The 26,168-nt window shown below is 45.1% G+C and overlaps 1 protein-coding gene across 1 annotated transcript in view; it reads right to left on the reverse strand.

The window, feature by feature from the left end:
• Nucleotides 1-26,168, reverse strand: part of dnah9 (dynein, axonemal, heavy chain 9) — a 521,732-nt gene that overhangs the window by 116,716 nt on the left and 378,848 nt on the right. Inside the window, exons 58-59 of the mRNA XM_080209043.1 lie at nt 25,759-25,929; nt 16,980-17,102 (exon numbers count right to left, since the gene is read on the reverse strand). Of these exons, the coding sequence (XP_080065169.1) occupies nt 16,980-17,102; nt 25,759-25,929 (294 nt within the window). The remainder of the gene's footprint in view (nt 1-16,979; nt 17,103-25,758; nt 25,930-26,168) is intronic.

The raw sequence follows: 26,168 nt of genomic DNA on the forward strand, positions 1-26,168 counted from the left end.
GAAAATGATGGCCGCTGCCCATTCCCACTTCCTTCAAGATCCTTGGATGCATCCGATCTGGTCCAGATGCCATGTCAACTTTCATCATCAACTATCTTTCCAACATTTTAGCCCCGTTGTCCCACTATGAAAATGGATGCAAAGTACTGATTTTAAAAACCTACCATTTTTCAATCGTCCATTATAGTCCCTCCTTCTCTTCCCTGTTGTGAATCAGTCATTTACCACTTCTGACCACCTCTACCAACCCCATCCCCTCCCAACCCTCCTGGCTAAAACCTTCAGGTTGGTAACCAAGATGTCATCTAAGTTACACTGGACTCGGTCTAATCCACTTAGAATTTGGTCCACAGTTCGTTGGAAAAACACTGATATGGAAATCATGCCAAATTGTAATCTTTTAAAATGAAACAGCCCTTTGTGTGTTATAATCATCAGGAACCAGTGTGAATCTGTTTTACAACACCCCCAGCTCTGAATATGTTGTTACAGGATACTTGTTACTCACAGTGCTCCCAGTACAGGTATATATCATTTCAGGCAGAGCACGTGGCAAACATTTTTTTCCAAAGTTGTTTTAAGAACATAAGAACATAAGAAATAGGAGCAGGAGTAGGCCATCTGGCCCTTCGAGCCTGCCCCGCCATTCAATAAGATCATGGCTGATCTGTCGTGGCTCAGTTCCACTTTCCCGCCCTCTCCCCATAACCCTTAATCCCCTCTCTTATCAAAAACCCATCAACCCGCTTCTTAAAAATATTTAGCGAGGCAGCCTCCACCACTTCAACGGGCAGAGAATTCCAGAGATTCACCACCCTTTGAGTGAAGAAGTTCCTCCTCAACTCCGTTCTGAACCGCCCCCCCTTTATCTTGAGGCTGTGCCCCCTAGTCCTACTGTCTTTTTTGAGCAGGAAGAGTCTTTCCACCTCTATCCTATCCATCCCATTCATCATCTTATACGTCTCAATGAGATCTCCCCTCATTCTTCTAAACTCTAACGAGTACAAGCCTAGTTTATTCAGCCTCTCCTCATAGCTCAACCCCCTCAACTCCGGTATCAGCCTAGTAAACCTCCTCTGCACTCCCTCCAGGGCCAAAATATCCTTGCGCAGGTGCGGCGCCCAAAACTGCACACAGTACTCCAGCTGCGGCCTCACCAATGCCCTATACAGCTGCAGCAAGACCTCCCTACTTTTATATTCAATCCCCCTCGCTATGAAGGCCAGCATCCCATTCGCCTTCCTGACCACCTGCTGCACTTGCAGGCTGGGTTTTTGCGACTCATGCACAAGGACCCCGAGGTCCCTCTGCACCGTCGCCTGCTGCAGTTTTTCGCCACGTAAGTAATAGTCCTTCCTACCATTCTTCCTACCAAAGTGGACCACCTCACACTTGCCAACATTAAATTCCATTTGCCATTTCCTGGCCCATTCGCCCAGCCTATCTAGATCCTTCTGCAGACTCTCCACACCCTCCGCACAATTTGCCTTTCCCCCAATCTTGGTGTCATCAGCAAATTTCAACACCCTACACTCGGTTCCCTCCTCCAGATCATCTATATAAATGGTAAATAGCTGAGGCCCCAGCACCGACCCCTGGGGCACCCCACTAGTCACCAACCGCCAATCCGAATAGCACCCATTGACCCCCACTCTCTGCCTCCTATTTGACAACCAATCCTCTATCCACGCTAACACCCTACCCCCAACTCCATGTCCTCTGACCTTCTGCAGTAACCTCTTGTGAGGTACCTTATCAAACGCCTTCTGAAAATCCAGAAAGACCACATCCACCGGCTCTCCTCTATCCACCGCCCTAGACACATCCTCATAGAACTCCAGTAAATTTGCCAGACACGACTTCCCTTTAATGAAACCGTGTTGCGTCTGCCCTATCAAGCAATTCCCTTCAAGATGCCTCGCAATTTCCTCCTTAATGACGGATTCTAACATTTTACCTACCACAGACGTTAAACTAACCGGCCTGTAATTCCCCGCCTTTTGCCTGGCACCCTTCTTAAACAACGGCGTAACATTAGCCGTTTTCCAATCCTCCGGCACTTCCCCGGAATCCAGCGACGTCTGGAAAATAACCACCAAGGCATCCACTATCACCTCCGCCATTTCTTTCAGAACCCTCGGATGCATTCCATCCGGTCCTGGGGACTTGTCCACAATCAGCCCCTCCAGTCTGTCGCGCACCACCTCTCTAGTAACAGTAATGTCATTAAGACCCTCCAGTCCTACCACCTTTCCATCGCTAACACCCGGCAAATTATTCACGTCCTCCTCCGTGAAGACAGAAACAAAAAAGTTATTCAAGACCTTAGCCATATCCCCATCCCCTACCACTAGGTCCCCTTTCTCATCCGCTAAGGGACCAACGTTCACCCTAGCCAGCCTCTTCCTTTTTATATATTTATAAAAACTCTTGCTATCCTTTTTTATATTAAGCGCTAGCCCAGCTTCATAGCTTCTTCTACCCTCCTTTATCAACTTTTTTGTCAATCTTTGTTGACATTTAAACCTTTCCCAATCCTCTTCTCGCCCACTGCTCTTAGTTACTCTAAATTCCTCCGCTTTTAATTTAACACTTTCCTTCACCTCCTTCGTTATCCACGGCTTATTACCTCTCTTCCTACTGTCCTTTTTAACCATCGGAATAAATTTCTGCTGAGCACCAAGAAAGATCTCCTTAAAGATCCTCCACTGCTCCTCAGCAGACCTACCTTCCAACGCGCTCCCCCAGTCCACATTCGCCAATTCTTCTCTCATCCTACCGTACTCCCCTCTATTCAAACAAAGGACACGTGTCCGGGAACCCACTTTCTCCTCCTCCATCTGCAACAGAAACTCCACCATACAATGATCACTCTCTCCAAGAGGATCCTTCACCTCAAGGTCCCTAATTCTACCCGCCTCATTACATAGCACCAGATCCAAGACAGCTCGCTCCCTCGTCGGCTCCAACACACACTGTTCCAGGAAACTATCCCGGCAGCATTCCAAGAACTCCTCCTCGAGCCCACCTCGTCCAACATGGGTCGACCAATCAATATGCAGATTGAAATCCCCCATAACTACTGCCGTCCCATTCCTGCACGCCGCACTTATTTGCGCGTTAACAGCCCGCCCCACCTCCAGATCATTATTCGGGGGCCTATAGACGACACCCACCAGCGTCTTCCTCCCTTTGCTGTTCCTAACCTCCACCCACAACGATTCCACTTTCTGCTCTTTGGCTCCGATATCATCCCTTGCTACCACCTTGATGCTGTCCTTAATCAGCAGAGCTACGCCACCCCCTCTTTCCTCCTGCCTATCCTTCCTAAACACTTGATAGCCCTGTACATTCATCTCCCAGTCCCTGTCACCTTGCAGCCACGTCTCTGTAATGGCCACCAGATCGTATCCATTTGTGTCGATCTGCGCCACCAGCTCATCCACTTTATTCCGAATGCTTCGTGCATTCAGATAAAGCGCTTTCATCACAGCCTTCTTCTGGACCCTATTTGCCATAACGCCACCACTTGGGACATCCTCAGCCTCTTCCCTTACCTGTACCCTATCCTTAACTGTAGACCTCCTAACATCACCTACCCTCGCACCCTCCCCCCCCCTAATTAGTTTAAAGCCCTGTCTACAGTCCTCTTTACTCGATTCGCCAGCACTCTGGTCCCAGCACGATTCAGACCAACCCCATCCCGCCCGAACAAGTCCCACCTACCCCAATACTGGTGCCAATGCCCCATAAATTCGATCCCATTCCTCCCACACCAATCTCTGAGCCACCCATTCACTTCCTTTATCCTGTCAACCCTACGCCCGTCTGCACTCGGTTCAGGCAGTAGCCCAGAGAAGACCACCTTGTCGGTTCTACTTTTTAATTCCATTCCCAGCTTCTCATACTCCCTCCCCAGATCCTCAGTCCGCACTTTGCCTACGTCGCTGGCACCCACATGTACCACCACAACTGGGTTCTCACCCTCCCACTCCAGATTCCTCTGCAGCCCAGCTGCGACATCCTGTACCCGAGCACCAGGCAGACAACACACCCTTCTGTGCACTTTGTCATTGTGACAAAGGACAGTGTCAATACCCTTCACCCCACTATCTCCAATCACTACTACGTTCCTTTTCCCCTTCTCTTTGCCTATGTCCTGCTGCATCACTGTACCGTGTGCAGTTTGCTCACCAACCTCACCTGCCTCGTCCTCTTCCAGAGTGGAAGCAAGAACCTCAAACCTGTTATGCAGATTAAGAGGCTGAGGCCTCCGCTCCTCACCCCCCTTCCTCCTCCCAGCAGCCCCCTTTTGTTCCTGACCCTTAGATTTAGACAGTCTAGAGGGGGTGGATGTCACTTGCACCCCATTGACAATGGCACCCTCTCTCCCCCTGATGAGCCTCAGTGTCTGTAGCTCAGAGGCCAGCTCATCCACCTTGAGCTGGAGCTCCTCCAGCAACCTGCACTTACTGCAGACATGGTCACTGGGAAGGACCCTGGGGTCCACCAGTTCCCACATCATACAGGAACCGCACATCACATGCCCCTCCATTATTCAATATAATTTGTTGTAGGAAAAAATTTTTTCCTTGTTTCTTGCTGTAGTAGTTTTGAAAAAAAATTTTTTTTTTTTCCTTGTTCTTTCCACCTGGCCTTTTTACCTTCCAGCCCTTTTTGATATTAAGCCCTAATAGCTCACTCTGCTTCCCTCTCACTCCGCTGCCCGCTCCGACGCTGCCCGCTATCTACACCAGGCCTCCTTTTAAACTTGGCGCTGATTTAAAGCTGATGGGCCACAACTGCCTGATAATCACTCCCTCACAATTCTTAAAGCAGTAAATACAATAAGTAAATGCTTTAAACAGTTCTACAAAGAACAAAGTGCTTTAAACTTATTTTAAACAGGTTTTTAACAGGTAAAGTCTTAGCTTTCTCTCTGATGCTCCTTCCTCGTCTGCTCCAGCAAACAATGTAAGGCCTTTATATTCCTCAATGATCTTCCAGTTCCTCTGATGGCTGCAACAGTTGTTTGACTCCCCCATTACTAGTATTGTGTAGCAATGAGTTTAATCTGTAATTTTTCATTTTGGGTGCCTATAAAGGCCTTTTGACTTTCCTTTCCTCAGATGCCTCAAATACTGTTTGTCTACCTCGTTGCCAGTTTTTATCTGGTGGTTTTAAAAGGACGCCTGAGGCCTACTCAGAGGTGCAAACAAAAAGCTTTACTTAGAAGATGTTAACACAACAGACTGCAATATTACACTGCCCATAAGCCCACACAAATGGCCAATGATGTCAAATGATCAGCCTCTAGCAGGCTTGCCATGGAACAGAGGGGCACTTTAAGTGAGGAAACAATACCATCGAACCTGCCAGTAGGGGCTTGGGAGAATGATTTTCCTTTCACAAAACCAGATGGACTCTGCCTGATTATCTTGGGTTTATTTAAGCATCCTGTTATAATATATTCAATAATAGCTTCTAGCATTTTCCCTCTGACAGATGTTAATCCAATCAGCCTATAGTTACCTGATTTTTCTCTTCTCCCATTTTTGAATAAAGGAATTACATTGCCTATTTTCCAATTATGTGGACCATTCCCAGAATCTAGTGAATTTTGGAAAATTAAAACCAACGCAGCAACCAGCTCAACACAAAAAACAGAAAATGCTGGAAAATCTCAACAATCGCAAAAACCCAGCTTGCAGGTGCAGCAGGTGGTCAGGAAGGCGAATGGGATGCTGGCCTTCATAGCGAGGGGGATTGAATATAAAAGTAGGGAGGTCTTGCTGCAGCTGTATAGGGCATTGGTGAGGCCGCAGCTGGAGTACTGTGTGCAGTTTTGGGCGCCGCACCTGCGCAAGGATATTTTGGCCCTGGAGGGAGTGCAGAGGAGGTTTACTAGGCTGATACCGGAGTTGAGGGGATTGAGCTATGAGGAGAGGCTGAATAAACTAGGCTTGTACTCGTTAGAGTTTAGAAGAATGAGGGGAGATCTCATTGAGACGTATAAGATGATGAATGGGATGGATAGGATAGAGGTGGAGAGACTCTTCCCGCTCAAAAAAGACAGTAGGACTAGGGGGCACAGCCTCAAGATAAAGGGGAGGCGGTTTAGAACGGAGTTGAGGAGGAACTTCTTCACTCAAAGGGTGGTGAATCTCTGGAATTCTCTGCCCGTTGAAGTGGTGGAGGCTGCCTCGCTAAATATTTTTAAGAAGCGGGTTGATGGGTTCTTGATAAGAGAGGGGATTAAGGGTTATGGGGAGAGGGCGGGAAAGTGGAACTGAGCCACAACAGATCAGCCATGATCTTATTGAATGGCGGGGCAGGTTCGAAGGGCTAGATGGCCTACTCCTGCTCCTATTTCTTATGTTCTTATTTCTTATGTTCTAACAGATCTGACAACATCTGTGTAGGGAGAATAGAGCTAATATTTTGAGTCTGGATGACCCTTTGTCACAGTTTCACAACCTCAACGAGCTCATTAGTCACTTCTTTTAAGACCCAAGAATGAAATCCACCAGGACTCGGGGACCTGTCAATTCACAGATCCAACACTTCCTCGCTGATTGGAATTTTCTCGAGTTCCTCTCTTCCTTCCAATTTCTGATTTACAGCTATTTCTGGGATGTTACTTGTTTCCTACATGGTGAAGATGATGCAAAATGTCTTACCAATTCATCCACCATCTGCTATTTTCCATTATTAATTCCCCAGACTCAGTTTCCATCGGACCAATGTTCACTTTATCAACTCTTTTTTATCAAATTGCGATGGAAACTCTTACCATCTGTCTTTATAGAAACACAGAAGATAAGAACAGGAGAAGCCATTTGGCCCTTCGAGTCTGTTCCGTCATTAATCAAGATCATGGCTGATCATCCAACTCAATAGCCTAATTTTGTTTTCTTCCCATTATCTTTGATCCCATTCACCCCACGTGCTACATTTAGCCGCCTCTTAAATACATTCAATGTTTTGGCATTAACTACTTCCTGTGGTAATGAATTCCACAGGCTCACCACTCTTTGGGTGAAGAAATTTCTACTCACCTCCATCCTAAATGGTCTACTCTGAATCCTCAGACTGTGACCCCTAGTTCTGGCCAACACCCACCATCGGGAACATTCTCCCTGCATCCACTCTGTCTGGTCCTGTCAATATTTTAAAAGTCTCTACAAGACTCCCCCCTCATTCATCTGAATTCCAGCCAAAACAATCCTAATCTAGTCAATCTCTCCTCGTACATCAGTCCCGCCATCCCCCTTTCTAGCTAGTTTTCTCTAGTATTCTAATTTTTCTCTCCATATTAATCTTTCAGTCATTTTTTGCCGTTTTTGATATTCTGCCCAATTTTCTGACAGGCCACCTTTGCTGAATTATATGCTTTTTTTCTTTAGTTTTGATACGATCTTTAAGTTTTTAGTTCATCACAGATGGTGGGTCCTTCCATTGGAACTTTTCTTCCTTGTTGGAATGTGTATTCTGAAATATTCCCTTAAATGTCTGCAACTGCATCTCTAATGACCTTTCCTTAATCTAAATTGACAGTTCATTTTTGCTACATCTGCATTGATGCCTTCATAATTGCCCTTATTAAAGTTTAAAATACTAGTCCTAGACCCGCTCTTCTCTCCCTCAAAATGACAATAAAATCAATCACATTGTGATCACTGCCACCTCAGAGCACCTGGGATTTTCACAGTAACTTCACTGCAGTGTTAATGTAAATCCACTCGTGACACTAATAAACAGTAAAACTTCATTGCAATGTCATTAATTAGCCCTATTGTATTGCACAACACGAGGTCTGGTATAGCTTGTTCCCTGATCGGCTCCATAACATGCTGATCCAAGAATTGTGCCAAAAAGATTCTATGAGTATATTGTCTATGCTACCTTTATCTGATTACTTATTGATTAAGATCTGCCATGACTTCTCTGACAAGCTCCCACTTTTCTTCCTTGGATACTCCGTCCAGCAGTGTGATTACTATTAAGGAGCTAACCTATTCCTGCAAGTGACTATTCACCTTTTCATTCCTCATCTACCCAACTACTTCAATATCGAGTTTCTTGAATTTAGGTCATCTCTCTCTAATATGCGCGTCATCATTAATTAACAGAACATCCCCTCCATTTTATCCAAATTTCCTACCCTTCCTAAAAGGCAAGTTCACTTCAGTATTTCAGTCCCAGTCCACGCCATCCTGCAGACACAGAGTGGAATTTCATTTTTTTTTGACTATGTCTCAACTCAGGCAGTTTGTAATCCGCCACTGCTGGCTTTTGAATCATACAATCCCTACGATGCAGGAAGAGGCCATTCAGCCCATCAAGTCTGCACCAACCACAATCCCATCCCAGCCGTATTCCCGTAACTTCACATATTTACCTCGCTAATCCCCCGACACTAAGGGGTGATTTAGCATGGCCCAATCAACCTAATCCGCACATCTTTGGATTGTGGGAGGAAACTGGAGCACCCGGAGGAAAACCATGCAGACATGGGGAGAACGTGCAAACTCCATACAAACAGTGACCTGAAGCTGGAATTGGACCCAGTACCTGGCGCTGTGTGAGGCAGCAATGCTAACCACTGTGCCACCCCAAATTTTCCCACAATACTTTATGACACTTGGTCAACAAAACATAAAATGATGGCACAGCGCCAGTGGATGGTGCCAAGGCACTGCAAGAGGCACTCCCCCAAGCACCGTCAGGGTACTGCACAGCCATGACCCTCCCCTGTACTTATACTGACAGGTTCCCTTCGCCGGGTCCATGCTGGTCAAAAGCTGTTGTAAACCCCATTGGCGGTGGACACATAGGCAGGGTAGAGAGTGGAGAGGGGCAATCCAAAGGTGGGGGGAGTAATAGAGTGAAGAAACCTGCTAATTACATTAAAATGTATGATAATAATGTTCCCGACCCTTCGGGGACGGGACCCATTACTGCATTAATATGGGGTGGGGACTATGGGAATGGGAAATTCTGACAGTGTAAAAGCCGATTGATTCTCTAGTTCCCTGCTGCCATTCCCACTTGCTGAAAATGGGGTGGGAGTGGGGGATCCTGGCCATGGTCTCTGTAATGGCTGTTAAATTGTTCTTATTAGTTTCTATCAGTTCATTTATTTTGGCTGTAATTTTAGAATCATCAAATTCCTGCTGTGCAGAAGGAGGCTATTTGGCCCATCTAGCCTGCACTGACAACAATCCCACACCCAGGCCCTATTCCCTTAAGCCCTCATGTTTACCTTGCTAGCCCCTCTAACGCTAAGCATGGCCAACCAACCTGAACCGCACATCTTTGCACTGTGTGGGAGGAAACTGGAGCAGTCGGAGGAGAGCCATGCAGGCAGGGGGAGTGTGTAGATTCCACACAGACAGTGACCTGAGGCTGGAATTGAACCTGGGTCCCCGGCGCTGTGAGGCAGCAGTACTAACCACTGTGCTAGCGAGCCGTCCTGCCTGACCCTTTTGTTCTCCCGTGCTTGAGGATGCAAGCCACAGAAAAACTCATCGACATCAGGACCACCAGGAGATCCTGCTCTCGGCCAATGGCAGGCTGCCTCTGCTGCAACAAAACATGCCATCAGCAGCGGGGTGGGGGAGGGGGGCGTTTTTCGGATGCTACATGCAATCAGGCACAGAACTTTAAGATTTGTTCTGATTTTTTAAGCAATGTCTAGCCATATCTGTTGATTTACTCTTAAATTTGTAATCTTTAACCCTCCCTGTCACAGTCTGTTCATCATTTTCCATATTAATATGGCAATCTGTGATACTTTCATGATCACCATTACTCAGAACAGGGGTAAAATTTTATGACCTTCTTACGGTGAGCAATTCAGATGTCCCCGAAATCCGATGGGATGTGTTGTAAAAATCCGCCCTAGGTTTCTATTCCGAATTTTCATCATTGAATTTAATTAATTCCACCAGTTGCCATGGTGCAATTTAAATTTATGATACATAGGATTATCTTGTGCTTCTAGATTACTAGTTCATATTATTAGGCAGCACAGTGGCACACTGGTTAGCATTGTTGTCTCACACTGCCAGGGACCCGGGTTCGATTCCTGGCTTGGGTCACTGTCTGCGAGCACATTCTCCCCATGTCTGCGTGGGTGTCCTCCGAGTGCTCCGGTTTTCTCCCACAGTCCAAAGATATGCGGATTAGGTTGATTGGCCATGCTAAACTGACCCTTAGTGTCAAGGGGATTAGCAGAGTAACTACGTGGGGTTATAGGGGTAGGGTTGGGTGGGATTATTGTCTGTGCAGGCTCGATGGGCCAAATGACCTTTTTCTGCACTGCAGGAATTCTATGATGATTCACTGAGATACACTTCCAGTTAGTGAGATCAAGAACCGGAATAGGAAATTATGAAATGCGATTCATTAAATATACAGTCCTACAATCTGAATGCTTGATTGAGGTGAGGGAAAAAGACTTGGTCTTATTTTGTCCACAAGAACCACTTAAGAATCCAGGTAAACATGTTGGAGACAGAATAACTGATTTACCACCATTAAAATGATGGTGTTTGTAAATTATCATTTCATTATGATGTTGCAGTATTTGGCAAACAAAAGTTTACCAAATGCCATCCAGAATAACATTGCTTTAATATTTAATAAAAGATAGTTGCAGCCATGTTAATTTATTTTGCTGCTTTTTTTTTATAAATAACTTATGCTCTGTGCCGCTTTCTCAAAGTGATAATCACTGCGTGGGAAATAATTGGATTTCAACCTCCTTCATGCAGCTAATAGAGGACACAAGAAAGAAAACTGCATTTTTATTATTTACAACTGCGTCACAGGGAGTTCACCTGGGCCATATGTACAACAAAACGCTATGATTACATTCTAGCTCATTCATTAACATCCAGCCTGAAAGTTTAAGCAAGGTGAGTCATCATCCGACTCCCCATGTGTTCCTCTGGTATGTCAAGATTATTTTAAACAAAAAAATTGCTTCTTTTCATTACCTCGCTCGATGGTTCTCATTCTGCACACAACGACAATCTGAGCTAATGGATTAAATTTTCTATTGTGTCAGGTGCGAAACATGGTGCGCAGCCCACCGTCTTCACGGTCAGCGTTTCTCGCTATGTTTTCCAACACTTTAAAAAGAAATGCTGGAGGGGAGTCGCACACCAGCCCGACCCCCCCCCCCAGCAACATTGGCCTTCCAGAGATTAGGGTACCCTTCAAATCAGACAGAACTAAAAATGGAAACCAAGGTCTTCTCAGAGGACACACGGAGACCTTCTCCTACACACATGGGGAACATTTCCCAACTCACAGGGCAGTCAGTGCCGGGGGCAGTGCCAAGGAGTTATGCCAAAGGGCAGAGCCAAGGAGCTGTCCCAAGGCATTTCCTGGGCACGTTCCACTCCCTGCTGGGGGCTCTACACGCCTGGGCGTCCCTGGTGGGCTCCTTTTCACCTAGTTCACGTTGGTCTAGATCTGTCGTATACCAAGTTGACGTTACATCATGCCAATGAGAAGAGAAATCCGAATGTGGCAGAGTAATGATACAGCTGGGAAGCCTGCGAATGATATGAAATTGTATTTAAGTGACGGGAACCCCATTACTGGCAGGTACGAATGCATTGCAAGATCTCGCTACCAGAAAGCTAGTTGTTCCTTTGCAGCATGTACAGATCATTCAGAACCATTGTATTGCAAAGGGAGTTGGGGAAGGATTGAACGACAGGAGTTTTCAATCTTCCTTTCCAAATGCTCTTCATGCTCCCATTGCCTCTCCTTAGGTCTAACCAAGACTGGAAAGTCACTGTGCCAAATTGCAGCCATAATTGCAACTACTGCTGTGGTACACTTAAGATAGGGTTTAGAATCTAGATCTGCCTGACTGAATTAGCAATAGGTTAATGGCAGTAAAACAAGATTGGTCTAACTGAACATTGCATAGTGCCTCCCGGCCAAAAAGGTCCTTTTGCAGACATTGAACGGGATTTTACAGCCTTGCTCGGGCGTGACTGAAAATTCCTACCCAAGGTGAACAAAGATTTCCGTTGTTGAACCCCGGCATGCTCCGATTCTGGGCGGGCAAGGTAGTAGAATTCTGGCCATTGTGCGAAGGTTCTCAAGGATTTCTATAACTGAAAATGTTACAGAACTTTACAGCAAAGGAGATCATTTAGGCCATCATTCCCAATCAGGCTCTTTGAAAGAGTTAACTCCTCTTCTCCCATTGACCTGCAAGCATTTCCCCTTCAGCCAGTTTTCCTTCAAATGTTATGACTTAATCTACTTTCTTTGGTGCTGTTCCAACTCACAGAATCACAGAAACCCTACAGTGTTGGACGATTCCATTTAGAACATAGAGCATTACAGCGCAGTACAGGCCCTTCGGCCCTCGATGTTGTGCCGACCAGTGGAACCAATCTAATGACCCTCTAACCTAAACTATTCCAATATTATCCATATGCCTATCCACTGACCATTTGAACGCCCTTAAAGTTGATGAGTCCACAACTGCTGCAGGCAGGGCATTCCACGCCCTTACTACCCTCTGAATAAAGAACCTACCGCTGACATCTGTCCTATATTTATCACCCCTCAATTTAAAGCTATGTCCCCTCATGTTAGCCATCACCATCCAAGGAAAAAGGCTCTCACTGTCCACCTTAACTAAACCTCTGATCATCTTGTATACCTCAATTAAGTCACCTCTTAACTTTCTTCTCTCTAACGAAAACAACCTCAAATCCCTCAGCCTTTCCTCATAAGACCTTCCGACCATGCCAGGCAACATCCTGGTAAAAATTTGGCCCATCAAAACGACACCGACAATCTCACCCAAGCCCTATCCCCACGTAGTCACCCTGCTAATCCCTCTAACCTATCACAACCCGGGACACTAAGGGTTAATTTTAGCATGCCCAGTCAACCTAACTCGCACATCTTTAGACTGTGGGAAGAAACCGGAGCATTCCGGAGGAAACCAATGCAGACACGGGGAGAATGTGCAAACTCCACACTGACCGTGATCTAAGTTGGGAATCGAACCCAGGTCTCTAGAGCTGTGAGGCAGCAATGCTAACCACTGTGCCACCGTGCCGCCCCATCCAGTGCTGTAACATATAAGATCCTGTGAGGGGACTTGAAAGGGTGGATGCTGAGAGGATGTCTCCCCTGATGGGGAAGTCTGGAACTATAGGAACATTGGAGTCTCCCATTGAAGACTAAGGTGAGGAGGAACCAGCTGTCTGTTTTACACCTCACCCAATTGTCTCTTTTCCATCGGTTTCAATGAAAAGTAAAATAGGGAATTGGTTGGGGCACACAACTTCCAATTTGCTGTCACCTTGTTTCTCATCCAGTGCTAAAAATCAGAACGACCTTTCTTTTTGCAGTTGTTTTGTCGACCGACTAATTTTTTTTTTGCCAAACTCTGGCTCTGCAGCTTTGAACGATGTCAGGGTAACATTCCAATCCAGAGCTGAGGGAAATCGCTGATGGCAGAGGTGTCAAACTTTGATTAAAATCAAGGCCCTGTCTGGCTGCTCTGTTGATTAAAAAAGAAGTCAACCGTCCCGCTCAAAGTGTGTTTGTTTTCTTGGTGTCCTGGTCAACATTCTTGCCTCAAATAATACCACCGACAGCAGATTAAATAATCATTCATCTCATTATAACCTGTTGGTGCTTGCTGTGTGATAATCCACCGTCACTAAACAGTTCTTTAGGCAATATATGTGTACACACCTCCCGTTCCTCAGCAAGAAACAGGTCTCAAAGGAAAACGGACTCCCCTCACCACTCATCCCTCTGTTGGGCTGACAGCTTTTTCCAATTTATCTCAGGAACTGGCAAAGTCACTGAAACTGGTCACAGATAAATAGCTGTTGGCATCGCCTTTGTGTACTATAAACAGACAAGTGATGTTAGTGAACAGATGTACAACCCTAACCCTCTGTCTCGTAGGAGCCTGAACACCTGTCAGTTGCCTTTACAGATTAGTGTCAAGGCCACGCATCCGCCCAAGTAGAGAAAACCTGTTTATCTTCTGCAACCCGAGAAATGGATTCTTCTCTACAATATTACTTCAACTTTTAAAGAGGTTGAGTGTCATTTCTTTTGTTTTATAATGGTCAACATTGGCTGCATGTTGTACCACTCCACTAAAGTAAGGTCCCTGCCCATACCCCACAACAGAAAAATGTGTATCAGGCATTTTGGCACATCAGTTGGAGAAAGTGCTGGAATAATGCTGGAATAAGGTCAGGTAGTCAGGTCTTCCCTCCTACGCATCCACATGAGGCAACAAATTATGCTGATCTCTCCACGCTGAAGCTGTAGTTAAGAAAGCCCACCAAAATCTCTACTTTCTCAGGAGGCGAAGGAAATTTGGCATGTCCACTATGACTCTCACCAACTTTTACAGATGCACCATAGAAGACATCTTTTCTTTGCATCACAGCTTGGTATGGCTCTGACTCTGACCAAGACCAGAAGAAAGGTTGAGAATGAAGCCCAGTCCATCATGCAAACCAGCCTCCCATCCATTGACTGTTACATTTCCTGCTGCCTCGGAAAAGCAAGTAATCAAGGGCCCCCATGCAACCCGAGCATCCTCTCTTCCATCTTCTCCTGTTGGGAAAAAGATACTAAAGTCTGAGGTCATGTACCAACTGACTCAAGAACAGCTTCTTCCCTGCTGCCATCAGACTTTTGAATGGACCTACATTGTACGAAGTTGCTCTTTCTCTATGCTCTAGCTGTGACAGTAACACCACATTCTCCATTCTCCTCTTCTTCCCTTTGAATGGTATGTTTTGTCTGTATAGCGCACAAGAAACAATATTTTTCACTATATACCAATACATGTGACAATCATAAATCAAATCAAAGGCAAGTCAAGGTAGTATGTGAGAATACAGGCCCACACATTCCAGGCAGTACAAAAAGAGCGATTCAGCTCAATGGTGCTGCCATCACTAAATCCCCCACTGTCAACATCCTTACGGTTACCATTGACCAGAAACTCAACTGCTGCCTCAAGGCGCAAGGGACCCAGGGTCAATTCCCAGCTTGGATTACTGTATGCTGTTTGCATGTTCTCCCCATATCTGCATGGGTTTCCTTCCACAGTCCAAAGATGTGCAGGTTGGGTGAATTGGCCATGCTAAATTGCCCATTCGTGTCAGAGGGACGAGCTGGGATAAATGCATGGGCTTATGGGGGATAGGGCCTGGGTGGGATTATGGTCGGTGCAGGCTCGATGGGCCGAATGGGCTCCTTCTGCACTGTAGCATTCTATGACTGACAGTTTAGATTGTCACCTTCGCCTGGCTCGCCTGTCAAAAAATACACAAATCCTAAAACATGCAACCACACCTGAACTGGTACACACAACACCCACAGGCTCATCACATCAACATCAGATGCAGGAAATGCTGTGTATAAAAATGATAACTGCTGTCAGAATAGGTAAATCAGTTTGAAATGAGGGGACTGTCTATCAGTCAGGAGACACTGATTCTTGGCCAACTTAGCTTCTATAACATCTCCACTCTGATTCTCAACAGCCTATTTAACTGTGAGGGGATTTATAACTCATCCTGATCCAGCCAATGATTACATCCTTCAGCGGGGAATAACTGTTAAACCCCTGGAAGATTTTCCCTTCACAAAACCCAACCATGCATTAATCTCCTTCTGTAGTCTAAGAGTGTTGACACTAAATGCAAAACATGCCTACTGACAACACAGTTATGTTTCAGACAATTCAGCAGTCTGGGGTCAAACTGGGACTTCCCTGTCCTCTGATACTCAGCTATTGTTGATCACATATGCCAGTAGGTCCAACACCATTAGTTGCAACAAACCACACCCCCCCAGCCCGCACCCCATCCATGAACGTGGGAGGGGATTTTGGGCTCATGACCTCGGAGACCATATGGTGCCTATGGAGTGGTACCGTGCCAGTAAAGATAGCGATTCACCCCGAGGCCCCAACGCACGGGCGCCTGAATTTAATTACCACCTGAGCCATTAAGTCATAGAATCCTACAGTGCAGGAGGCCGTTCGGCCCATTTAGTCTATGTCAATGACAACCCCACCCAGGGCCTATCCCCACAACACCATACATTCACCATAGCTAGTCCTCTTGACACTAAGGGGCAATTTAGCATGGCCAATCCACCTAACCTGCACATCTTTGGAAAGTGAGAGGAAACCAGAGCACCCAGAGGATACCCACGAAGATACGGGGAGAATGGGCAAACTCCACACAGACAGTGACTCAAGCCGGGAATCGAACTTGAGTCTATGGTGCTGTGAGGCAGCAGTGCGAACCACTGTGCCACTACGCTGCCCGGGAGAAGTAAGTCACTGAGCTATGCAAAGACAGCCTGAGTGTCTGCCAAGAGTGCACCTCTTTTCTGGTGTTTCCTCAGTGCCCCCTACTCAACCCTGCCAAATTTCAAATCTTTGGGGACACAAAATGAGATCACACGGGAAAACGTTTGGGAAGCATTGGGATATACTCCATGTAGCATCCTGTGAGCTGGTCAATGGTTCAGGTGAAGTGAGCAAAACGCCATATTCAAGAGAGGGCCCATTATGCAAATGTTCAAATTGTCAACAGTGACTGGTGATACGCATTTCACCCAAGTGTCTCCAAAGGGTGTTATACCTGAGACACGAGAGGTTAACCTTTTGTCTGAACTTCCTGGATAGGAGGCTAGCAGAGCAGGTTGGCTCCCATTATATAAGCTACCCAATTTTCAGAGTGGAAATTAGACAGCTGCGACAGTGGACAAATGATCCACTCTGCCACAGGCGATAAAGATCTGGCTGTCAGCACCAAAGTGTCACTGAAGGTATTTGCGGAACTCTTTTGATCAAAACTTGGCTCCGTTCTTTTTGTAGCATCAAGTGTGCCAGTGGACCTGTCTTCCAGAATGGCAGAAACATAGGAGTGAGAAATTGATACCTTTATGCCACCCCATGAGTGGTTGGAAAGGAAATCCACAGGGCTCGAGACTCCCGGCTGGGCTGGGTACCGAAGCAGGAAGTCCAGCTCCTTTGCATTTATTTCTTTATTAGTCAGAAGAACCTGTCAGAATTGAGGGGAACAGAAAAAGACAGAAGAATTAGAGGAATCTATTCACACCTCCGCAGTATCTATCCAATAAAACCCATCAGAGCCTATGCGTCCCACACAAATTGAATTTAATTGACAACAGGCCAGGTAAATCTGCCCTGGTGCAGCCTTCTTTCTGTTGGGTTCCATCATTTTAACTGATGGTAAATGCTAATGCAGTGTAAACGTCTCACTTTTTGATCTTGTGCACATTCCTTTTTCATTTAATTCTAACATTCTTACCTGATCACCGACAGCACCAAGCCTGTGACTCATGGCTGACATTTTATGAGCACTCAGCATGGCTCCTCTCAAATGATCTCAAAAACGGAAGGTTACTCAGTGGAACTGCACGCTCCAAAATATTCCTTTTCAACTTTTTTTAACATTTTAAATTAAGAGCCACTTTAAATGCCAGGGGAAGTCTTGCTTTTGGTGCAGTTCTGTCACGATGAGGGTACATGTGCTCAGCTGGTCGGTCCCTGAGCTGCATTCGTAAAGCCCAATGCTGGTGAGGCTGGAGGCGAGGGGGCAGAACAAGCATCACCTTGGGCAAACAGCACATCCATATCACAGTATTAACGCCCCCTCCCCATGGCTAATTTATAAGCTGCCACAATTAGTCTGTGACACCCACGCAACTAAAGCAGAGGGAGCAAATAGCAGCCACTGTCAGTGCAGCAACAACGGAAAATGCTGGAAAATCTCAGCAGGTCTGACAGCACCTGTGGAGAGAGAACAAGAGTCGACGTTGAGATGACCCTTCGCCACAACCATTGACAAACAACCTAGGACGAGATTTATCCTGTAAGGGTGGCGGGGGAGGGGGGGATATTTCAGCAAGGTGTCATAGATGAAGAGAATGTTAATGGTAGTGATAAAGGCTGGGAATGGTGCTAATAGTGTCCATTAAGAGATTGAGAATGGAGCTGATAGCATCCATTAATCAGCATTTTGCTTTTATCTTAGTCTCTTGCATTTATTATAGCTGTGACTGCAGTCTGCCCCGTGGAGAGGTTCCCCTTCCAGAATGCTGATCTGGCAGCCACAGCTATTTTTAATTTTGGCAGTTATAAAAGTGCCGAGAGATTGCTTCCATCTTGAAGCATCCTCTCTTTTCCTTAAATGTATCGACAGACTGCTGTCTCTTGATGCAGGAGTGTCTCCAATTGTCCCTCCAGTGCTGTCTGCCATCTTTCACTGGCTTCCCAGCCCATCCTCTGTCTGCTATTTAGCCAATCCTGTAAAAATTATGTGTAGTAATTATTCCTGACATGATGTGGGGGTCGGGAAAGCACAGTTGATCCCAAAATCCGGGTGTCGACCCAAAATAGAAAATTTAGCCTCTGACGTCAGAATTCTTGGTCCTTTGAGTGCCAATTCAAATCAAATTCCCAATAAACAACATCAGAGAGTATTCACAGGTCAAGTTGTTCTCTCATACCTCACCTCCATGAGGCGGCACGCTGGCACAGTGGTTAGCACTGCTGCCTCCCAGCGCCAGGAACCCAGGTTCAATTCCTGCCTCGGGTCACTGTCTGTGTGGAATTTCATGTTCGTCCTGCATCTGCATGGGTTTCTTCCGGGTGCTCCGGTTTCCTCCCACAGTCTAAAGATGTGCAAGTTAGGTTGATTGGCCATGCTAAATTGCCCCTTATCGTAGGAGGATTAGGAGGGTAAATGAGGGTTACGGAAATAGGGCCTGGGTGAGACTGTGGTTAGTACAGACTCGATGGGTCAAATGGCCTCCTTCTGTACTGTGGGGGATTTTATGTTTCTGTGACTCTTCTTATGGCCCATGTTCCAAAGCAGTTTCATAGACAACTCTTTGACGTTTTGTAGGCATTCTCCAGGTGTGAGCTTATAAATGTGGCTGTTTGCGCAGGGTAATATCTTCAAGTTGACCCCGTCCTTGTCTGCCACCACACACAGATGCTTATTGGTGGTAATGACTGAATAGTGATCAGGAGAAGAAACTCTGCCAGACCTTTCATCTCCTTGTGCCCAAGGCAATGATGGTAAACCACCACACCAGCTGATATCAGTTAATTCAGCACACTGGAGCCAATTCCAGAATGCAGTGCAATTTTCCAATCTAACTGGATTGTTCCCAGCGTCGACTTATTGTTGAATGCTGATAGGCCACAAGACAGCAATAAGGAACAGAAATTGCAGACATGCACTGAACCCTGTTCTCCTTTTAAGTTCACTGGAAGACTAACCTCTCCATTTCTGATATTGCCTGGCCCGCTAGTTATCTCCATCATGTTTAAGTTCTTTTATTTCATATTTCCAACTTGGCCAACTCTCTGACAATTCAGTCTGTCCAAACTCATCGTGCAAGCTGGCAGGTAGTCATAACCAATTTTCACACAATGACAATGAACGTAGGAACATAGGAATTAGGAGCAGAAGTAGGCAAATCCAACCCTTCGAGCCTGCTTCGCCATTCATTCAGGTCATGATTGATCTCTCCCTGCTCTCAAATCCACCTCCCCACCTATTCCCCCTATCCCCTTATCCCTTTTTTTTATTAGAAATACATCTATCTCCTTCTTGAAACCATTCAACGATTTAGACTTCACCGTTCTCTGGGGCAGCAAGTTCCAGAAATTCATCCCCTCTGCGAGTAGTTCCTCCTCATTCAGTTTTAAATCTACACCTCTCAAACTATACCTGTGACCTGTCACCTGAATATTGTTAGATTACATTGCACACTTAATCCCATTGTTACAAACCAATTGACAACAATTAATGCATAAATCGAACCATGAACAGTTGAAGGTAGTCTTGATTGTCGCAAGTTTTTGCGCTAACAACAAACGCTTTACTGTCAAGTGTGTCCGTCTCTCTCAGTATCTCCTTGGCTACTTTTAAGACTATATCTATGCACAATAAATGCATACCTAAAATTAAACAGTGAGTGCAGTCAATGTCATCAGTGTCAGTGACTTGGAACAGAGAGCAAAAAGTAACCTGCAGCGATGAGATCCCTGAAACACCCGGGGCTAAAGTTTATCTCATGCCCTTAATTAATTCCACAGTTGGCATCAGTAATCCTCCTGTTATTTTATCAATATTTTAAACTAGGCTATTCACACAGAGCAACAGAAATATCCTTTAGTAACATTTAAGTGGAGCGGCGTTGTTTAAATTCGAATAAGAAGGGTAAGATCAGGAGCTGATATGTAGGTTAATGCTGCTCAGGGAGACCCTGTGGTCAAACTTAAATAGATCCAGTGTCATTAAATGGAGAGGTGTACTGGGGCACAGGAATGTAGGTCACTAAGGAAACTCCAGTTCAGGAACTAGCTTTCTTTGTCAGCCATTTTTTTGTACAACAATGAATAAAGCTGCATTCTGAAGCTTAATAGAAGAAAAGGAACTGAATATTATAATTTGGCAAGTCTTGTAGCGTTAGTTCGATTCAGTGTCGAATGGCGACACAGGCTCGAAGGGTTGGATTTGCCAACTTCTGCATTCCTATGTTCCTACTTTCAGAGTCTTGTCTTCAAACAAGACTTTCAGCGATTCCATAGTTAGCAATGTCTTGAGGGTATCGTATGCTGGATTTTCATCCCGTGAATGCCAGGGATTTGGAGGTGGACATGCTCACAATTTCATTCCACTGGCCAGTCCACTGCCATGTTTCCATTTCTGGCCTATTTCGAAAGAGGCGAGTTCCAGCCTCCAGCAGTGAGTAACTTTCAAGACTAGTGAACATGAGGAATGAGGATGCTCTTCGGAAACTGCCTGGAATTTTCCAGTTGGCATATGGGCTGAGGCCAAAGGCCAGCAGACAGGTGGAGATGGCCTCCGGGTGGTGGGCTGAGGGGCCAGCAATGCCTCATCTAAGTCCATCACCCCACCCCTTACAGTGGCGATTGCCAGAGCTACTGATTCCACATCATGTTAGGGAAGGGTTCACCTCTCCACAATGCTAGTCTGGCAGCTGTGGTTACACTACACTGTTACACACTGAAATGTTTCAAAGGGTACCTTCATTTGAGATGCCCTCTCGTTCTCCCACCTGCACCAGCTATGCCACCTCTCCTTGGCCGCCCAGTGCCTTGGGCACTCCGATTGGATGGAGAGCCTACTCACCACCCTTAATTGGAGGGGTTTCTTGAACACAGCCCCTTAGTTGGCTGCCTCCGCCCAATTCTTCCATTGGCATTCTAGGTGCCCAACAAGATTTGGTCCCTCAGTAACAAAAATCCAGCCCCTTATTTCTGATGTGGCCTGTGGTAACAAAGATGAGGATTGGCATGTTCAGGGCAAGAAAATATCCACCTCCATTTTAATTAGCCTTGCTGAGGTGGAAACTCAGCAAAATGAGCCTCGCATTTTGCTCTATAGTACATTTGTGATCGCTATATGTCTCCAATAACACTTCAACCTCAAACTATACAAAACACCCGGAACTCTGAAGCAGTTCCAGTAACTATCTCAGCCGTCAATATTGTCCTTCCAAGAGAAGTTGTCCAATGAACATTATGCATAATTTTGTATTGATTATTTCGGGACAATGTATCATAGAATCCCGACTGTGCAGAGGCAGGCCATTCAGCCCATCGATTCTGCACTGACTCTCCAAAGTCCCACTCAGGTCACATCCCCATAATCCCACATATTTATCCCACTAATCCACATAACTTACACATCTTTGGACACTAAAGGGCAATTTAGCATGGCCAATCCACCTAACATATACATTTTTGGACCGTGGGAAGATACTGGAGCACCCAGACGAAACCCATGCAGACAGAGTGAGAATGTGCAGACTCTGCACACAGACAATCACCCAGATCCTTCGCGCTGTGAGGCAGCAGTGCTAACCACTGTGCCACCATGCCACCCTGGAATGCATTGGCACTCTCAACCAAGCATCAGAGGCAACAATGCAGATCTAATTATCCAGGCTTAATCTAAGTGACAAAATAGAAGCCCCTGTTTATGAAAAGCACTTTCAGGAATAAAAACAGCTGTTATCAATGCTGCTCAAATGGTTTGATGGTTACTGTTTCTTTAACTCCTTCAGTGGTAGGGCTGTGCCTTGGCGGAACACTACTAAAAGCTCACCACACTGCGTCACCAGGAGGCAAAATGTCGTTTGAGGTTGTCTTTGGACAACACAGCCAGAGACTCAGGCACAAGTTTTGTTGGTCACTCATTCCCCAATCAGTTACGTGTTTTGCCAGCTACAAACTTGATTTCCACACTGTTTGGAGATCAGCTTCCCCTCCATAGAAGTGGGGGAGAAACAGCTTTAACTGCCTCCTGAAGTCACTCTGAAATACTCCCAGTCAGTTATTGTAAGACATTCGCAGAAGACAATTTACCCTAACACCATCGATCCCACCTACACTGCAAAAATCACTCATACCTTTGCCTTGGTACGGGAAGATATAACTGGAAAAGAATTTGAGTTAGAATTAGAGAAGGCTTATTTCCAACCTAGCAATGGTTTATAGGAGCACTGATCTCACGATGTGTCAGGATCCCATAGGGTCACACGAAAGCGACGTTTTACAGCAACTAAAGCAGTACAAACTGCAGGCATTCAGCTCCATGTTGTGTGCTCCATGGGACTGGTATATTCCTTTCTGCACTGTTGAGCATTACTTAATGTTAACAACGAAAGATACTGAAGCAGAACAACATGAATCATTTTGAGTTCAATGACTTTTCAGATCCTGAAATGGTATTCAGGCTAATCCAGTACGGGTACAATAATGTTTTTGTGCCTGAGTTAAGAGTCAGGGCACTGAATATTTCAGTCTGCCATCATTGATTCAAGCTGATGTTAAAAAAAAACATGTTGCAGGAACATTTAGTGAAGTTGGGCTCATGACACGTGATATCAGATAGCGCAAGCATTGATACTTCCAGCTATTCAGGCATTTGCAGAATGCTGCGTTTTATTAAGTTTTTGAAGTTGTTTTATTTAAAAGAATCCATAATCTTAAAGAAGTGATGCTGTACACACCACCTCCAGCTATGCAGAATGGGTGATGTCCAGTGCGCTAACAGAACTGCAGGGATAATAACTACTGCTGTTCAGCTTGCTTCCAATAGTCATCCAAATCTTTGATTGGAGTAAACATTGTGATGATATTGTACTATTCTGCTATATTTTGTGTTTAAGGTGGGGTTGCTTTACGAGGCAGTGTTTTGTTACAGGAGTTAATTTGTCAGGTAAGCATTCTGCAGATGCTAAGAATGCAAGCTAAAAATTGTTTTTCGGTAGGACTGTGTTGCTTTGTAGAGTTGATGGACATTTTATTTATTTAAGTTCTCCTGGGATTTCAACTAGATATACAGTCATATGGTTAATGGAAGGAACTCAGTTTGCAGGGGGGCAATACTGTTACAATTTCATTTTAAACTACAAGCAGATGCTGTCTGGACTGTCAGAGGAAAACAGGTGTCTCCCCATCTCGCTCTGAAATGACCTCCCTGAGGTAGTAACCTAAGTCACAGGAAATATGTCTGTATTTTGCTAACTAGTTTTAAAGAGGGGATTTAAGTTTAAAAGAGAAATATTGCTTGATAGGAGCTCAAGGCAAGAGGTTAGCAGGTAAAACTTGCATCTTGTCATGGTTAAGGGGAGCAGACGCGTTCCACCTGGAGTCCTGGCCAATATTTCCCTCTCAACCAACATCACAAAAACAGATTTTCTTGTCATTATCACATTTCGGGGCTTGCTGTGCTTTCTACATTACAGTAGTGACGACACTTGATAAAGTACTCCATTAATTGTAAAGTGCTTTTGGTTTGATTGCAGTGCAATAGGTTTTCCAAGATTCCAAGCTTGATTTGCGACATTCTCGATTTTTTGATAGTTTAGATTAACATTAAGGGTTTGTTGAACTGACAGCAGTGATCCCCATGGCTGATTTAAGTTTAAGTTTGTTTATTAGCGTCACAAGTAGACCTGCATTGACACTGCAATAAAGTTACTGTGAAAATCCCCTAGTCGCCACACCCTGCTGCCTGTGCGGTACACTGAGGGAGAATTTAACATGGCCAGCACGTCTTTTGGACTTACCAAGCAGCACCCTGGCAGACTGTGATTCCTGGCAGGCATGGAGTCACAGAAAGTTTATCATATTTTGTGCTAAATTCTATAAAATCATTCTAAAGTAGGCATGGACAAACAGGTAGAGTGAAAAAAGATCAAGTGAAAAAAATAGCACGGCTGGAAACCAGAAGTAAAAAGAGAAGGTTGGTAAAACTAGGATTCTCAGCAGAGTGTCTGACGTAAATGGAGTGATGATTATTATTTTAAAAGGGAGCTACGATAATAATTTTCAGGTTATCTGATCAAAATTCTATGATCATTCAACACTTTTGATTTTAATACTGCATTATAGGCTATTACACAATTCAACAATGGTTCAGAACAAATGTGCTTTTCTCTGTAATCACATTGTCAGCAATGATTCACAACACAAATTACATGTGCTTCCTCCAGAAAATATCCCAAACACAGAACAAAAGGTTAGATAAGAAGGACTTAAACTACAGTTCAGATTCTCTCGGTACACATATCTGCCACTGCCATAAGATAGTGACTTGCTGTGGTAAGGTTATGTATGGCACTGGAGAATTTTTTGGTACATCCACCCAGTTGGTCATTCTTCATGTCCAGGTATGACCTCAGCTATTCAACGGCAGAGACCTTGATGTCCAAGTTCCTACCCTCATCCAATGCCCACACACACATACTTACTTCTTAAGTATGAGGCACCCAATGGCAATAAGAAGAAAGAACTTTTTTCATTTGTTTGTGGGATACGAGAATTGCTGGCTGGCCAACATTTATTGCCCATCTCAAGTTGCCCTTGAACTGAGTGGCTTGCTAGGCCATTTCAGAAGGCACTTAAGAGTCAACCTGTGGCTTAAGAGTCAACCTGTAGCTGTGGCTCTGGATTCACGTCGGCCAAACCAGAAAAAACGGCAGATTTCCTTCCCTAAAGGACATTAGTGAACCAGATGGGCTTTTTTGACAGTTGATGGTGGGGTTCATGGTCATTAGTAGACTCTTAATTAGAACCATAGAACCCTACAGTGCAGAAAGAGGCCCTTCCGCCTATCGAGTCTGCACTGAACACAATCCTACCCAAGCCCTACCCCCATATCCCTACATACTATACCCACTAATCCCTCTAACCTACGTACCCCTGGACACTAAGGAGCAATTTCTTAGCATGGCCAATCAACCTAACCTGCACATCTTTGGACTGTGGGAGGAAACCCACGCAGACATGAGGCGAATGTACAAACTCCACACAGAAAATAGCAGCAGAATTTAATTCTAGATTAAATCCATCATTCCACCAATGACAGGATTCAAACCCAGGTCCTCAGAAGATTAGCTGAGTTTCTGGATTAATAGTCTAACAATAACACCACGAGGCGAAAAAGTGGCTCCATTTAACTCTCGATAGCCCTGGCTACGATCAGCAAGCACTGAGCAAAAAGGAATTCTAGTCACTGCGGGCACTGTTTTTATCCAGAATGTTACTGGGGAAGCCAGGCTCTAACTTACAGAGATGGCTTTGTAAGGGCTAGTGTTAAAATGGACGTGGATTAAACGAAGAGTTGTGGAATAGCTTTTATTTACCTGGAAGGTAACCTGAGCTGTATAGGTCAGTTTATCGCACTCAAACAGTCCTCTTGTTGTGTACTGGAATACGGAAAACGTGATGCTGTCAATCAAATTGGCCACTCTCTGCTTTAGCACTTCATCGGCTGGCGCCCTTTTCACAGCCATTTGGAACACAACACTAAAAGCCTGGAAGAAAATAGCAGCAGAATTTATGAGCAAATTATGTTATTGAACATTATATCACCAGCAATAAAATCCTCATTCTATAAACATGCCAAAGTCTAGATTAGATTTAGCTCTTTATTCCTCGCTGGCAATTTAATACCGAAAAGTGGTTACTTTCTGAAAGGTAAAATGAGTCGCGTAAAATCCCCAGGGAGTAATTCTTTGATCACTATCTAGAGCAATGAATTTTGCACTTGATG

This window comes from Carcharhinus amblyrhynchos, chromosome 21 (assembly GCF_965287045.1).
Source record: "Carcharhinus amblyrhynchos chromosome 21, sCarAmb.v2.hapA, whole genome shotgun sequence".
In the NCBI taxonomy this organism is placed as follows: Eukaryota; Metazoa; Chordata; class Chondrichthyes; order Carcharhiniformes; family Carcharhinidae; genus Carcharhinus; species Carcharhinus amblyrhynchos.